At 35.5% G+C, this 17,588-nt stretch overlaps 1 protein-coding gene across 9 annotated transcripts in view; it reads right to left on the reverse strand.

The window, feature by feature from the left end:
• FRYL (FRY like transcription coactivator) overlaps window positions 1-17,588 on the reverse strand; it is a 162,217-nt gene that overhangs the window by 64,288 nt on the left and 80,341 nt on the right. For 6 of the 9 annotated variants that reach the window (XM_066185715.1, XM_066185716.1, XM_066185711.1 and 3 more), the window contains 11 exons: window positions 17,090-17,182; window positions 13,446-13,544; window positions 11,942-12,043; window positions 9,124-9,168; window positions 5,807-5,910; window positions 5,074-5,182; window positions 3,967-4,053; window positions 3,141-3,312; window positions 2,339-2,471; window positions 1,977-2,084; window positions 527-764 (listed from right to left, as the gene is read on the reverse strand). In XM_066185715.1, the coding sequence (XP_066041812.1) occupies window positions 527-764; window positions 1,977-2,084; window positions 2,339-2,471; window positions 3,141-3,312; window positions 3,967-4,053; window positions 5,074-5,182; window positions 5,807-5,910; window positions 9,124-9,168; window positions 11,942-12,043; window positions 13,446-13,544; window positions 17,090-17,182 (1,290 nt within the window). The remainder of the gene's footprint in view (window positions 1-526; window positions 765-1,976; window positions 2,085-2,338; window positions 2,472-3,140; window positions 3,313-3,966; window positions 4,054-5,073; window positions 5,183-5,806; window positions 5,911-9,123; window positions 9,169-11,941; window positions 12,044-13,445; window positions 13,545-17,089; window positions 17,183-17,588) is intronic. The other 3 variants (XM_066185719.1, XM_066185714.1, XM_066185713.1) reach the window with 1 other exon arrangement.

Genomic DNA, 17,588 nt, shown 5'->3' on the forward strand with positions numbered 1-17,588 from the left:
AGATTTTTGGCCACTAGTCAAATTTTGCATTATGAGAATAACATATTAGTCATTTCATTTTTTATTACCTCTCTGAATTTAGTCCAAACAAATAGCACAAGAACATCTTTATTTCACTTTCTCACAAGATGATGCAATGAGAGCAAAATTAAGAAAAACCTCAAGCAATACTCTTCTGTAAAAGATTATGATACTAAATTATTTAAACCCTTTCTACTGGCTAGTAAAAAACAGTGGGTTTAGTTCTACTGTTCAATAACTCCAGCATATTTCCAGTTACACATGATGACCTACAATGTAAGCAAAATGTGGTCATGAATTAGTGTTTAGGTAATACTTAATAATTTGCGACTAGTTTTGTTTTGATAAAAAATACTGATTTAAAAGAAGAGATCTAAAAGTCTTCAAGCACTGTAAGAAATTTAGCTGAATTTTTATTACTTAACAAAACCAGTAAAGCCCACTACTAAGTTTGTATGTAGATTCCAAGTTTGTTTTAACAGCAAAGGACCTTATATAGATATACCTGAGAATCTTGGGTTTTATTATGCATTTGGGCTGCTTGTTTCCACTGATTTATGAGCTGCACTAACATTTTTACTGCATTGTCAAGAAGCGTTGGATGGATGTCAGTCACTTCACGCACAATAAAATATACAAATCCTGAAAGAACATCTTCCCGCCAATCTGGAAAATCAAGCATTAACGCTTGGAGTGTATTGAAAGCCAAGGCACGAAGTTCTTCATCCATATGAATTGTCAGCCTGTTTAGAAAAAATATTGATATCATCACCCCAGATAGACTCTTAACCGGCCTTTATCATTTAAACTTTGGTGTTTACTCTTCCTTCCTTACTGTACAATGTAGAACAGTTGCACACAGACTCATTTTCTGCACTGAATAAACCTGAAACTGGCTAATAACAGAAGGCATTTCTACACCAAAATAATGCCAGGTTTCACAAAACTTAATACAAATAAACTGTGTTCAAGAGAGATCAGCAAGTGTTTAACAAAGGTACATCTTTGCATGCATCTGAGCAACCACCTTAGAGCTCAGAAGACCAGAACCCGGTGATGTATTTTCTTCAAATTAAAATTGAAAATGACACATTAGTTTTGCAGTTAAAGAAGATTTACTTTGGATATGAGAAAAAATTTACCAAAAAATTCTTTGCATATATACTTAAAACACTGTCTAAGCCTGGTATGGTAGAAGACACCTACTCCACTATTGTATTATTACTTAATACTTTTGTGTCTTTTGTATTATTTTAAACACTGAAGAAACAGTGCTACAAAAATCTTATTCTCTTACATTATTACTGACTTTTTATATATGTAACTCAACATATTATATGAAAATGGATTTATAATTTCAAAGCTATAAGCTGTCCTGTATTTCTGTGCCAGACTATTCTCACATTAAAAATAAAAAAAAAAATCTTCTCAACTATTTATCAGTACTGATAAGGTACAATCATTCAATTTAAACTGAGATAAGAGATGGAAGGATATGGGTAGTGCTAGACCACAGAAAAATGGAGAAACAAAGCAGGATTAGTAGAGAAAAATAATGGTTTCCCCCAGGTGCCTGTCTCAAATTTTGGTAATGTCAAACAAGAATGACTTCATGAAAATATATAGTATTGGCAACAGAAAGAAAAAGAAAGGAAAAAAAAAGTATAATACTAACAAAAAGATAAAACAAGCTCAAAAAACCAAAGCAATAGAAATAAATTCCTACTTCTCAAAATACCCTCTCTAAATATAAGTGCAAGGTCTGCAGAATAAAATTTACCTCCTGCGACTGTGGCCACTAAAACCTGACCAACTGCAGAAGGTTGGCAGGAGCAGCAAGGACAGAGTCTGCATGCAGTGACTCACACAGCATAGTGAGTGAGTGCACTGACAATCGTGCACACACGGCATTCAGAAAAGAACATCTACTAAGAGCACAATTCCATTTCTCTTACCTTGCAAGCAATTCAATGAGGTCAGTCCTACTCATGCCATCTGGAATCAGTCTTGGGATAGCAGCAATGCAAGTTCTGAACAAATCTATCTTAGGTTTCCTCTCACCCCTACAAATACAGTATATAACCAACAAAGAAACAGGAAAATCTACTTCAGTATACTAGAAATGTATTTTGGATTTCAGGCCACAACTAAAGAGGTAACAAACATTTTTATCAATAATTAATGAAATTAACATTCACATAATAGTCCAGTAAAAAACCCACGACTGTAACACATTAATGATTGCAACTGCAAGATTAGAGCATAAAAATAATGTGATGCTACTGTGACAGAGAAAATGCTGCAATTCAGTACATACGTGATCATGTCTTCTGGTTCTTTATTGGACATCTGCACACTAGTCATGCACATGGGCCTTCCAACTTCTTTGTCCAAATGCCTAAGAATGCTATCCAGTGCTTTTCTGACTTGAGGATAGTATATAGACATTCCTGAAAAGTCAAAGAATTACATCACCTTTTTCATATTTTTATTAAAATATCTGCCATTTATTCAGCTTAGGACAAATTTCTTATTGCAGAGATGACACAAAAATACATACTTTAGGTGTCAAAAACCCCACACGTATACATGAAATATATATCTATAAATATATTATACAAAAGTACAAGTTTTCTCCAGAAAAAAAACAAAAGCAATGAAGTAGCCATTAGTTACTTCTTTGTTTTCTCAATTCCAAGCTTTTTAGTTCTAGTTTAAATTTAACATGTTGAAATAGTCCTTTGAAGATGACTACCTCATTCACAGAAGATCAACAGGGCACAGGGACAAAGATTATCTTACTCCACTCAACTCTGAGATATTTGGGACATTTCAGAGTGACATCAAGGGGAAAAAAACCTTGCCATGCTATTTACCACACTAACTGCACTCAGGCTTCTTTGTGCTTATTTTGCAATGCAAAACACTTCAAGAAAAGACATATATTTAGTCTGAGGCACCAGACGGTCAATATTGTCTAACAGCCCTTCAACGAATCAAAGCAATTCTTGCTAACAATTAAAATAAATACATAAATAAAGTTACACTAATGTACTGCTCGAGAATAATTGAGTATACATACATATTGAAATGCCAACTTACAAAAGAATACAACATACCTATAACTTTTGCTTCCTCATCTGTCAATGTTTTATTAAGAAAAATTTTCTTCACGCGTAGAGTATTTCCTGAAGGAAGAACAACTCCTGTTGTTGGCATTGGTGGTTCACCATCTTTTTGCTGCAAGCTATCTGCTATGACAAGGAAGACTCTGAGGCCAATATTCATCCTCTTCAAGAACAAAAAAGGGACAAAAACCAAAAGAGAAAACAGAAGAAATTACAATATTGAAGTAACACAGAGACAAAATACAAATTGCATTTTTCCTCTCTTTTAAACAGACAGCAATACAGTACCAGTAGGACAGACCTTATTTAAATGTTTACCTATTAGGGTCATGAAAGTAACAAGAATAACGTTTTAGCTTTCTGTGCCGCTGCACACTCTGATTCAAGTGAAATGACTTGGCCCAGGCTAAGATACAGAATATTTTATAGTACTGAGCACTCAAGGACTTGATATGAACCTCTAGAGCAACACACTGAAGACAGACATTGCTAAAACATCCCATCAGTTAGACTGGGTCTTGAAGAGCTAGGTAAGACTTTCCTGAAAAAATGCTTTACAGTTACACTGTAACAAAAAAAAATACTTCCTGAAGTTATTGTTGAAATGAGTTTTAACTGTAGAACTGCTGCTGGTTTGCTCATCTAAAATCAAACAGTAACTGTGCACAACAACCATTACTTCTTTAGTGTTGGCAGAACACTCCTTCAGATACTCATTAATCTGCTTTTAACCTGGCCCAAACACAGTTAACCACTTCCTCCCAAAAATCCCCCAATGCCCTGTTCTCATGGCATGCAAGTAATGAGCTTTTATTACCTCTGGATTAATAGTGAAGGTTTTAGGTGATTTTCCAACACTAAGAAGATCAAATATTATTTCTTTCATTGCAAAATCCAAACGTTCCTATAAAGGAAAATAGAGATTAGTATGATCATCTCTTTTCTGTTAATATGCATAATTTCTTGGCTTTGCACAGCTACTGGGTATCATGTATTAAAGGTTAAAAGAAAAAAGTTTAGAAAATATTTCTTTTTTCCTCCCTATGCTTGCAACTTTTATTTATTTTTTTTTTTAAATCTAGTACAGTTCAACACAGCTCATCCCCTGATATGGTTGAACCATTTCTCCTGAGAAAATTCCCAGGCAATTCATGATTCAATTCAATTCTCAGATCAAATGCATTCCTACAAATAAGATGAGCTGTTACAGAAAACAAGAAATTGGGATAAAGAGAAGCCCTAAGGAATAAGAAAGTATTACAATACAAATACAAAAAAATATAAACAGTGATGAGTAGTGTATCCTGCCTCACCCATGTATGACCAAAAGCAAAGAGTTTTGGAAGCTGAAGCACAGACAAGCTATTTCTAAGACAGGAAAAGATGTCTCTAATTCATAAGGCAAAGATTAATAACAGTTTATCTTGTGAGACTGTATCTTGCATTTTGATATTAGGACAAGAGAAGCACCAAAAATAATATAAATCATAATGCAATGCCAACTATACACTACTACATTCATTGCATACTATTTCTGTCTACAGAAGCCAGTCTCCAGGCTAAATATAAGTAAATACTACTGTTCTAATGCTTTGACCCATAAAAATATCATAATGGAAACAGTAACTATATTAGAGTACTATAAAAATATATATACACACAGTCCCCAACAGTGCAACACAAATGTAAATACTAATCATCATAATGGTGGCACACTGCAGTTTTTGAAGATTTATAAAAAATAGTTTTGCCACAGCTAGAAAGAGAATGAATTCTTTCATTTGTTACACATATTTGGAGAAATTCTACTCAAGGTACAAGACCACTAATTCAGTGCAAACATTTCAAAAACGAACCTTAAATTTACATTTCTTCCAAATAATGTTGATCCTACTATTATAGCTCTGCCTAGATGTATTCTTACCTGAGCAATGAACTGAATAATCTTCACAAATATATTCAGAGGTGTGTCTCGTGGGACCACACTACGTGATCCTTTTGGGAAAAGTGCTGATACAATGCTCATGAGACGGCTACAAGAATTTAGAAACAAAAAGAAATAAAAAGGTCTTTTAAAAATAGCTCCTTGTAACAGTATAGATGTTACAGTTCAAATCTGGCAGTGTGTGTGGGGGGCTACTATGAAGTAATGCAGAAACCTATGACAGGCAGGACCTCATACAGGAAGCACAGTCCCAGCTATCACAGGCAATAGGATCATGGGTTCCTCCATGAACGGAAAAATATCCTGTTTTAAACCAGTTACTAATAGTCAGGAGGAGGGGCAAAATCTGAATGCCTATTCCAAATTATCATTATACACAATTACACAGAAAACCTTTTCATTTCCAGTCTATACTCAGTGATGGACACTTCATACCCGATTTGTTCTGTCACCATTAGTGTCTTTTAACTTCAATAGAATTCCTGTTTATCTCTCTGTCTTCCTCTATCCCTGCAAAGATCATTCTAGACTCTATTCCTTCTTTCCCTCAAAGTACTCAGGGGCTTTTGGTTTTCTCTATTAAGACAAAATGTTCGGTCCTCTGTTTACTAGACTAAACCATCCCCCAGCGGGCTTCAAGATCTCTTCTGATATCACTAGGAATAAAATCTCCATCATCAGTAGTTTGAAATACTTTCCATAATGAACTTACCTTTGAGTTACAGTGTTGCTTTCACATTTAATTCTAATAACATAAACCCACAATAACCTATACAAAGATTCCAGTGCAACTCGGGACATTTTGGGATCTTTATTCTGTAAAATAAATTTAGAAATACAGTTATTGCTGCCTGTGAGACACTGACAAAATTCTATTATAATATTTATTTACTTTTGAAAATAATTTTTTAACAATGAAAGCAGATGGGTTTAACACTGGCTACAAGTTTTTGATATTTTTTCATAAAAACAAGCCTGTATTGCATATTTCCAATACTCCCCTAAATTTTTAACTAGTAATTCCAGCTCATTTTACACATCTCTAACTCTGAGGGCAGAGCAGTAACTAAAAATCAGATATTCCTCTTGAGAAGAACACACCAAGAGTATATTGCTTTCAAGAACTTTTCTCAGAAAGCCATTGGTAACAAATACCTACTTCATAGCAAACTAATTTATAGTTTGTCTAAAACTTTGGAGTAGCTGCTTTGGATCAGGCACAAGGTCTCATTCCATCACTCAGTCTGTGACAGCAGACAGTAGCAGGTGCAGAAGAAAATACAAAACAGGGCAGACACACAAGGATGCATCTCTGGGTGTGGCTTCACACAATGCAGACACTTCCTGCAGACTGTATTAGCGCTTGTCCACTTTCAATGCATTTTTATTGCAACAACTATGCTACCATTTCTTGAATTAATATAAAATCCAGCAGCACAATTCAGTTTACATTATGGACTGACTGCAGAATGACTTTTGTCTTGAAGCTGCTACTACTATGAGCTCCTCCGAGCTCCTGAACTGTGTAAACCAGTAAGTAACTAACACTCTTTGTACTAGCTCCAGAAACCTCCTTTCCAAATAGGGATTCTTGGAGTACTTACAATGTAGAAGTGTCCAGTAAGATTCCTGGACTTGGCCATAAGTATAAACTTCTGAATATCATAAATGATTTCCAGTCGTCAACTTTTTAGATGTTATCTCAATTCAAACTAACAAACCCAAACAAAACCAACAAAAAAGCAAAAACAAAGAACCCCAAAACCACAACTTCATCTCCAGTGAAGTCTCTGTTTCAAAACATATCTATATGATGACTTGAACATAATTAATTTCATATTTTGTGCCACAAGCCAGTGAGTCAGAGTAGCAGATGGCTTTGTCCTTCCAGGACAAATGGAGTGCAAATTCACAAAGGGTGTAAGTGGAACTAAAACCATATTGTTCAAAAAAAGATGGTCTCATTTGTGGTTCTCTCCCCCACAACCTCAATGCTCCCTATACATTAATTCTAGCAGTAAGAAAGTCCAACTTGCACCTGTAAGCTGATCAAAATAGCTTCATGTCCATGTCTGTGTAAAAGACTAGACAAAGGAGAGTAATTGTGCTGGCTTTAACATAGGTGGGTCCAGACTACTGGTTTTGGCAGCATCTTATTTTAAGAAAAGCTATCACAGAATCACAGTGGCAGCAGTGGTACTTCAAAGTAGTACAAACAAGTAACACACAAAACTGACTACCAGAATATCAGTTTACATCAGTAATAATGCTGTTCTACTCTCCCTTCACACATCAATGTGTGCTGCCATCACCTACAAGTAGCACCTGTTAACTAGGCAGTGGGTACATTTAGGAAAGTGATCTGGACAAAATCTATCCAGTAAGAAGTTACACCTGACCCTGGTTATTCACACTGATAAATGTCTCACTGTTCAGTTAATTTACCTGCCATGCTACTATGAGGAAGAAGCAAACGTAACTGTAGCAGTGGGTGAGACTGTGATAGCTTTGATTCTAATCAGATTGAAAAGCAAAAACCCCACAATATATTACTCATTGTATTTAATTTACAAGCCAACAATTACTGATTGTTAAAGCAGGCTGGGGGATTCATTGGTTACAAGTCTGTATGAAATCAAATCTGTTATCAAAGTCTGTATGAAATGCATCTGGAACTGAGTAATGCCTCAATTTTCTAATTTCTGATATTCTACAGGGGAACTGAATTTACAGGTCCACAAGTAAAGAAAAAAATTATTGTTGGCTTTCAATCATCTAATATAAAAAAGGCAGAGGTAGCGGATATTTTAACAAGGTGTAAGCTATGTTCCATCTGTTAGGTATATCATCCAACGGAACTACTTCTGAGTAGTTATGACAAAGTTTGCCTGTTGTAAAAAAAAAAAAAGGAGCACATAAAGAGGCATTCACCTTTTATAAAGAGTTACAAAATAAATCCTGCAGTACTTTTATTATTTTAAGCATTGAAAATTTTTATTATCACTTCCTATAATGAAGACCTAAGCAAATATGCTAGAAAAAAACTGCTTTTGGGGTCTGAATTACAGCATACTTCATATACACCTGGTGTTAAGATATCAGTATTTATTTTCTCCTAGACATTAGAGCAACTAGAATAAGGAATAGATGGCTATGTAATTCAACAACCTGGCTGAACTTTAGTCTTTTTTTCAGATGATGTCTGTCAGATTTTAAAGTACTCTATATGGGTGTTTTTAAACTTAGTTTTATTTAAAATCCTAAAACTTTTAACAGAAATTATGGTATCAGCAGACCATGAAAAAAGTTGCTGGGAACAATATCTGTTACAAAACCAAAAAAACGTAAGAGCAAATTATGGTGGTTTTACATGACACATTAAAATGAGTCAATGAAACAAATTTCAATGATGGCAAGAAACAAAATAGCATTTTTTCCATGTTAGTCAAATGTAGTCACTTACTGAAGAAAGTACTTTTTAATACTGATGTTAAACTTTTCTTCTGTTCTGAACTAAAACAATTTCTACTTTTTAAAACCTGCAAAACCAACAGTGTAAAAGTCTTTCAAGTTAGTGCACTGCAAGTTGTTACAGTAAATCAGTTTCACATTTTTGTATTGTGAAAATGTTTTCAGTTTGCTCACATGCAAGACACTTTTTGAAATGAAGTAACAGAAAACCCATACATCTGAACAGGTAGTTATTTCCAGTGGAAACATGCACTGCTGTTCAGGGAAATTAGCTGTGATATTAATAATCAATCTCACAAAGCCACATTTTCACCCCCAAGGAAAAAAAAATTGGTATTAGACAATTTTCTGATCTTTCTACTTTACTCCCTGGCAAGAGAAAAAGATCTATGAAACATTAGCCATTCTTAGTCCTGTTGTTTCTTACCAGTACTAACAGCAATTTTACAAAGAAAGCAAAGCACAAAATACAACAAATAACATAAAAAACCCCAAAACGAAAGTATTTACATGAGACAAAGCAACATTTCACTGAGTTACAACAACATATTAACTCACCTGCAGTGTTTCTATTTGTTTTCTGATACTGTTGTTAGATGGCATCTAAATAAAGCAATGTGAGACAGCAAAACATAACAAACATGAGAATGGAAGGCACATGCATGTTAGATGAAAAAAAGCTCAAAACCAACAGATAGCTGTCTAGCAAGGACTCTATTCAGTAGAAATAAAGGGTTTGCTATAGTGGCAGAAAACATTCCTTCAACTTTCAAGGTTTTGTGGTAACAGACACTATGGGTAAACTGTGAGAAAAAAAAAACAACTCTTTTTCCAGCCAACAGTGGTGCAGAATGACAGACACTGTTCTCTCCCATTTCTACAGCTTTTTGAAAAGTTCCTTCCTCTCTCCAGAAGAGGTAGCAAAGATACCACAACTCAGATTCATCCAAGAATTTATCAACTTTCTGACAAACTTGCTAGAATTAGTCTGTGTAAATACTAGTCAAAACAAGTAAGCAAAGTGTTTTAAAATACTGACCAGCGTTACTGACTGCTGAACAAATTCAGAATGTTGTCTACACTACAGTGTTTAAAAAAACTGCTGGGCTCAGGGCTGAAACAGCATCCCAACAGCTTTGTGGGACAAAGCCAGCTATACATACACCAGAAGAAAACTAACCCTTTCGTACACTCCTGGTCTAAACTGACTCTTACAACTCACTGATGTGCTATTTGCATTGGTCCAAACCACTAGGTTTCTTCCTTTCAGCAAGGCTGGGATGTTCTCCCCACACACTAAGCCTGCTTTGAGGATAACTAAAGGCAATGTGCCCTGAAACCCAGCACAGAGAGTTTACAAAGACCAAAAATACTGCCAGGCTGAGGATTCAGAGAACTCTCAGCAGCATTATCAAATTTAATGTAGCACTAGAAGGGAAGGCAGAGTATGAACAAACTGCATCAGGTGCTGTGGGGCCACTGCAAAGGTGTGAGCTTTCACACCATGGCAAATTGGAAATGGCTTTTTTCAGTCACCAAAGTGCAACACGGTGTTCATGGCTGAGAGCTTGCACTGGGCAGCCACCTGGGAATACAGAGAGCACCATGAATCCATGATCTGCATTACCTCTTGGTGACTTGCTAGCATGCCTGTACTCTTCACAGAATATCCCTGTGACAGACTCCAAGTGTTAACATTATTTCAATTCCTAATTTGTTAATTTCAACAAGTACAGAAGGGGTAGATGAATCCTATTAGTGCTCTAATATCTCCTAGTAACACTTGAAATTACTTTATTAATAACAAAGACACTAGAGGCAATGGATTCGGAATTTCTTATTTTACATATTTAAGTAACTCCAAATAAAATTATTTTAGTCATTAGAAAATCAGTAAATAAAATGGGGGAGGGAGGATCTGAAAGACTAAACTGCTGTGAAATTCAGATTTATAAATTAATGAGATTACTTATTACAGAGTGCATGCATTTAATTAGCTTCAGAAACAAAGGAACACATTAATTCATAAGACACATGAGGACAGTGGGGGTGTATTTTTCAAGATTAAGCTCAACAAAGTTTCTGAACAAGGTAGGCACCCAAAGAACTTGATAATATTTGGTGTGCCAAATTAAACCAAGCGATAAACATCCTAAAGAACTCACTGATGGCATAGCATCATAACACTGCAAATTCTGAATTGCAGAAATTCATATGTGGAATTTCTGCTGAATAGAGCCTTACAGTAAATGTGTTAAGCTGTTAGTGGTTAACAAATCTAAGTAAAATATAAAATGCATGCTCAGCAACTACCAGTTAAACTCGCTGGCATTTATAATTTTAATACATCCATTACCAGCAATGGATATTATGCCAGAAAAAGGCAACTCCAAGAGTGTAAGGAGTTTTTTAAAAGCTTAAAAACAAAAGCACAAGCAGCCTCCATAAGCAAAATAAACCACACAACAAAAATCAAGGCAAATATTGCAAAAGAACTGCAATAATGTTAGATGAAAAATATACAGAACCCAACAAGCAACAGAAAGGCATGAAAGATGTTGTAAGAACAAAATGACCCTTCAAAACAATCCAAGCAGCTAAACCGTTTTCCTTTGGACATCGTGCTGGTTTATGTATTTTACGAATAAGCTCCATAACTGTCACTCACAGCTAACCAGAATCATTGTTGTGAAGGAGGATCAAAGAATTTATTAACATTTTCAGAATCAACACATTAGGCAAAATCATGAATTATGTTATTCATAATCAAGGGAAGAACATGTACAATAACTACAAGAAAGTGACTGATTTGTAAGTATCTTGATGTCTTTATCAACCAATTGATGGTTACAATGATATCAACAGAAGGCACACGTTAAAGGGACACTGTAATTTTTTTTTTTTAATATGTATCACAGGCTGTAGATAAAACATATTTTCTGCTCTCACAGTTCATTTTCTATTCCTTCAGTAAGTGGCAAAGAGATAGAAAGTTTGCACTTCCTATACATTCTACTTCAAAGAACAGACAAGTCACTTATTTTCTCACATACAATTTGCACGTAAAGAATAAAGTTTGTATTTTCTCCGGCATGAATAGCCCTTACTAGCAGACACTTCTGCAGATTTTACCCAATACAAATTATAATCCCCTTGGGGACTACACTTATTTCCAATATGACACAGCATCACAAAAACTTATTACCAGGTTTAATACAGAGACTCAAAATATTTAACTTCTTTTTAGAAAAATATTTCAGTGTCCTTTTAAACAGCCAAATATTATTCATTGTTTATTTGGCACAACAATGCTGAGAACATATCGTAATAAACGCTAGTGATTCACAACAGTTCCTTAATTAAAAAGGATTCTTACCTTTAGATGTGACAAACAGTTCTGCAGGAAAACGTGCCAGTTATTTAAAAAAAACTGTTTCTGACTGACACACAACAGGCAGGTGATCAATGGATACAAAGCCTATGAGTAGGGGGGGAAAAAGAATTGATCAAATTGCTCTTTGCAGACCTCCTAAGTGTTGTACATTGAGAATGAGACAAAGTTGGTTGTTGCCCCTCACTCTCACAGTTTTGGCACTGCATGGCAGCCTCTCCCCTGCACTGGACCCTCGTGCCAGGCACAGTGCCCCGGGTAAGCTCCTGGGTGCTGGAAGAGCTCAAGGTGTCAGACTGGGGCAGTGGGACCAAGATGAAGCTCATACCCCAGCAAGGCCTGACTGCACACAAGGGCTGAGAGCAGGCTGACCCTTCATACAGTGTTCATGCCTTCCCTGCAACCACAAGACTCAATTCATGTAGTCCTACATGCTGGGCAGGTGAACCACCTCCAAGAAAATTCAGGAAAATCATCAACTCAGAAAAACTGAGACAGACTTTAAGTTGTCAGAAATGCCACTTCTACTTAAGATCTACTTTTAGTGAGGAATGAACCACAATATAATTTGATTTAAAACTATGAATATGCAGAGTATGATTTAGCTTTGCTTTAGTAAGACAAGATTTGATTAAGCACCATATACTTTAACACATAATGGTGATTAGTACCAAATCTGACTGCAGCTTTTCTTGTTACAAACCAAAACTAAAGGATGAGTAGGTAAATAGTACTCTTGATACAACATTTCTAACTTCATTTAAAAATGACATTTTGAATACTAATATCAACCACTTTGTTATTCTTACATAAGGAGTTTAAGCAATACAATGATATATGCTTTTTATGTGCAGAATACTAGAAAGTAAAGTTTGTCCATAACATGAAAGTGAAAATAAAACATTTTAAATTCACTTGCATTTACTGAATATGCCAACTGAAATACAAAAATTAGCTCTATATTTTCAGGAAAGTGAAGTGAAACAACTTGAAACATGGCTGCCACGGTCATTAAAAATAACCACATACTGCAAAAATAAGACATAAAAAAATACTGGAAAAAGAAAAGCAAGGTGTATGTAGAGAGGAGAGAACCAAGCAGAGCAGGGGTATTAAGAGGCTGCTATTTTACTGAAAAAGTCTTGTCTGACATTTGCATCTTTTAATTAACCCTAATTTAAATATATGCAGATGCTCTGAATACAAGTTTTTAGCAAAAAGACATTAGGTTAAATAACTGCTAAAACCCACTAAAATACTCAAAAAGAAGCATTGATTTCAAGACAATCTCACACGTGAGATAAGAGTACACATCTGCACAAAGAAACAAAGCAAATTAAACAAATGCACATACATTGTGGGAATTTAATTATACTGAGACATTAAGATTTAAATTAATATGACTTGATAAGCTTTTTCTCATATGATGTACTAGCTTAAGAGCCTAAGATGAGCAAAACTGAGAAGTTGAAATATTTCTTTAAAATACCAGTGAGTGCTTCTTTCTTGAACTCAATTCAAAGGTAGTCTGATAAAGCATCTCCACAAAATTTTTCAAACATGGCACATTCACTTCATTTTTAACAGCCTATTAAAAAAAAGACACAAATTAGTGGGCTTAAAAATTTACACAGAAGGCAATTTAAATATACATTAAGATGTTTATGAATTCAAAACAATTCAAAAGTTAAATTTCACATTAGGGAGTGTTTTTATCTGAATTATAAACAGAAGCATAAGAAATCATGCCATACACTACAACCATATGGTTAAACTTAACAAAGCAAACATACATAAAACTCTATCCCAACAAAAGATGGAGTAAAATAAACTGGTTTAAGAATATGGTCTCCATTCAATACTGAAAGAAGAAAATCTATTAGATACCAACTAACAAATAAAAACTACATTGAAGCTCTTCATATGCATATTTACATTTATTTAAAAAATATTATATGCAACTTTCACAGTTCCCTTCTTAACTGCTCCTGTTGTCTTTTTTGTTTTAGTACCGAAAATTGGAAAGTTAAGAAATAATCCACAGGATTATCACTCAACCAATCATGTAAGTTGTCTTTGCTCAGCTTTCAGAATTAATGAAACACACATGGAGCCCTACACCCTTCTGACCCACTCTATTCTTGCACACAGAATAGGTTTCCTTCCACAACTTAGGCAGGTTCCACCTTCTTTACTGAAACCTCTGCAAGGCTCTTAGGCTTCTCTCCGGATCCCCAGGATGATCTACTTAAACACTATTTCCAACCTACTGGTTTAAGCTGTTTCTGCTTTATTTGGGTGGGGTGCTAGAGATTGAAATGGCTTTTTTGGAAGAGGTCTTCTGTACATAAAATTTCCTTACAAGGTAAGATATTCTTTTGTTATTTTTATTATTTATAGTTATTACTATTATATAAACACTATATCTACTAACACTATGTAAAGAAAAATCATGTCCACCTTGCTAAGAACACTCTAAAATCTCCACGATGTAGAAACATAAAAATAGCATGTATCTCTGTAATGAGTACAGATCCAAGAAGAAAGAACTGAGAAAGCAGTTATGATTTAAATCACTTCCTATGCACCAAATTATTTATCTTTTGCTATTCTTAGGCTATAGGTTGATTAATACTCTGCTAGCTCCACATGAGAAATCAGTCAGCTGCTGTCATCACTGTATTGTTGCTTTGGTATATAACCTTAGGCTTTCAGAGCAGCCCTAACTTCCCTGCTATAAAATATGCTGTGATTCATCATACCTGCAGGGTCCAAATCAGGTCGGATATCTTCAAATGCCTGAATGACTAAGCAAGAGAATGACAGTGAAGAAGTCTCAATGCTGAAACCCAACAGCTTCCTCACTTGAGCGATTTTCTGTATCCAAGATACAGAAAAATCTACATTCAATTCCTTCAGCTGCATCAAAAATATTCAAACTTGCACCTCACATCTTCCAAGAGAATGACTACCCTGCTCAACTGCACCTCAGCCTGGGAGTGAGCTCCGTGTCTATTTCAGAAGCTCTATTTGTATGAAATGATTAGAGACTCAATGAGTCAGAAGGAAAGATCAAGCCTCCCTCCCCAGCTGTTTGAGGCGCTGATTCAGGCTGTGCTTGTAGAAGGGATCACACACCACCACAAGGGCTCTGCACAGCCGGTGCTCGTGCCCCTGCCCTTGCCAGCTGGTAGTCCTAGCTCCCAAATGCTGCTTCTTCCTCATTATTTCAAGGGCAGTTTTCACCATGTTTATGATTCTGCAAACTAATGTTTGCATTTACCTAAATGCTAAGTGGTTTCACTCAGCACTCCCACTCCAACTGCCAAGCAACAACAGAATTCAAAGAGACAAAATGTGTTCATTCTTTAACAGGAAGGAAATTCTTCTGTTCTTCTCTAGAAGAGTAGAAGCATGCCTGGGTAAAATCAAAACTTCTTCCCATAAACAGTTACTACTAGAAGCACCTCTTTCTGGTTATGTCTTATGAAAAAAGATTGTCTCCTTTGTAATTTAAAAATAAAGAAAAAAACCTGAAACCTCCAAGAATACCAAGCCTAACCACCAACCAAAAACAGCCAAATCAAAAAACTCACAAAAAAAACCCCCAAAAACAAGCAAAACCCACAAAAATACAAACAAAAAACCCACAACAACAAACCACCTAAAACAAAAAAACATCACCAAAAAAACCCCTCACAAAACCAAGACTGAGACCGTAGAAGGGAAAGAGGCATTTGCCCAGGGCAAGGCAAACCATTTAAAGGAGGGTGAAGAGTTCAGAAAAAGTTATCTTTCTTTTCCTGTGATCTTGCTCAGATGGGATGCCCACCCTGAATGCTACTCTTTGGAGATCCTATTCTACAAAACAAGATCTACATGTCCCAATTTTCCCTATAATGTCCCTACAGTCTATGTGGCAACAACCAGCTACAACCTGTCATTTTTTGGGACTGCATGCCAAACACAATGTGACCTGGCATCAGCTAATACAACTAACGTTTTAGACAACAATCCTAGCAAGTATCAATTTACTATGATGAAATTAACTGAGCTTGTGGTAAATGGTCAACTTGAATTCTACTCAGGTGCCATAATTTCTTCTTGACCTATTGAACAAGCTTCACACAACCAAGCAAAGCAGCCTGGAAGGAAAGAGAGCCTGTCTTGACTGAAACATTCTCACAAGCAGCATTACAGGAACAGTACATGGAACACAGTGATGATAATGAGGTTTTTTTCCTTGTTCATGGCTGCTGTGTGGAATTTCTACTTTTAGATTTAAAACACACACAGGAGGTGACTGATTGTTCTTCCACTTGAAGGAATAAATCTAGTGGATATTCACTTCTACAGACAATTTTTCTTCAATTAGCCAAAACCTACATTTTTCCTTCCTGCACAGGAGTTAATACTCTCCTTATCAGACTGTAAAAATGTTACATATCTCAGCTTATTATAGAAAGAACTTAAAAGGTTTCAGCTAATAAAGAAAAATCAACAAGACCCTTGAGGAAACAAATATTAAACCAAGGAAATTTCAAATTTTTAGAGCACATATAAAAATAGACAATGCTTAGGTAAGAAAGGTGTCTAGAAAACAGACAATTTTTACAAGTTCTGAAAAAACTTTGGAAACTAGCTAACACACAAGCCAACCTATTTCCCCTTAAGACTGTGAAGGTGCTTGTAATCTATGTAACAGTCAGAGAATGGTTTGTGTTGGAGGTGATAAAGATAATCTAGTTCTAGCTCCCTCCCCTGCTGTGGGCTGCGACACCTTTCACTAGACCAGGCAGCTCAACCTGGCCTTGAACACTTCCAGGGATGGAGCAACCACAGCTTCTCTGGGCAGCCTGTTCCAGTATCTCACCACCCTCCCAATAAAGAATTTCTTCCTAAAATCTAATCTAATCCCACCCTCCTTCAGTTTAAAGCCATTCCTCCTTGTTCAATCACGACATGCCCTTGTAAAAAGTCCCTCTTCAGCCTCCTTGTAAGCCCTCCTTAGGTACCAGATGTCTTTCTGAATCTATAAAAATGTAATATTTGCAGGATTAATTGAAGAATTTTAATAATGAGAGCCCAATTGAAAGTGGGAAGAGTGTGGCAGGGAGGGATTCAAATACTTACAGCAGCCACAGGTATGAGAATTTCCACAAACAAACCAGCAAGTGCATGTTTTATATCTTTATCTTTTACTTCCAGGAAGTACTGAGCACACTCCTTAGTAAGAAAACATTAGAAAAATATTTAGAAGAAAGAATACAAACATAACTATGCCATAAAAACCACTAGCAGTCTAACATTAGTTGCCTGCTTTAATTTAAAACTTGTAATGTGTTTGACTTAGTCTTATATTCCTTAACAGTATCAACTTCACAAAACATAAGAAACTTTAAAACCTGTTTGCCCAGCAATTCACCTCAATGAATTGAAAGGACAACATATGTAATACCAGATAGCTACCTATTTTTCACTCAGAATATAAAGAGTACGCAGAACATAAAATAATATAAATATGTACATTTTCCCTCAGATTATTTTGAAGCTTAAAAAAATTTAATGCTTACCTCTATTAAAATAATTGGAAAATTATATTTTATTTTTATATACGAATTTTCAATTTCAA

Source organism: Chamaea fasciata, unplaced genomic scaffold (genome assembly GCF_029207755.1).
Source record: "Chamaea fasciata isolate MVZ Bird 193981 ecotype frontalis unplaced genomic scaffold, bChaFas1.0.hap1 SCAF_6, whole genome shotgun sequence".
Lineage (NCBI taxonomy): Eukaryota > Metazoa > Chordata > Aves > Passeriformes > Sylviidae > Chamaea > Chamaea fasciata.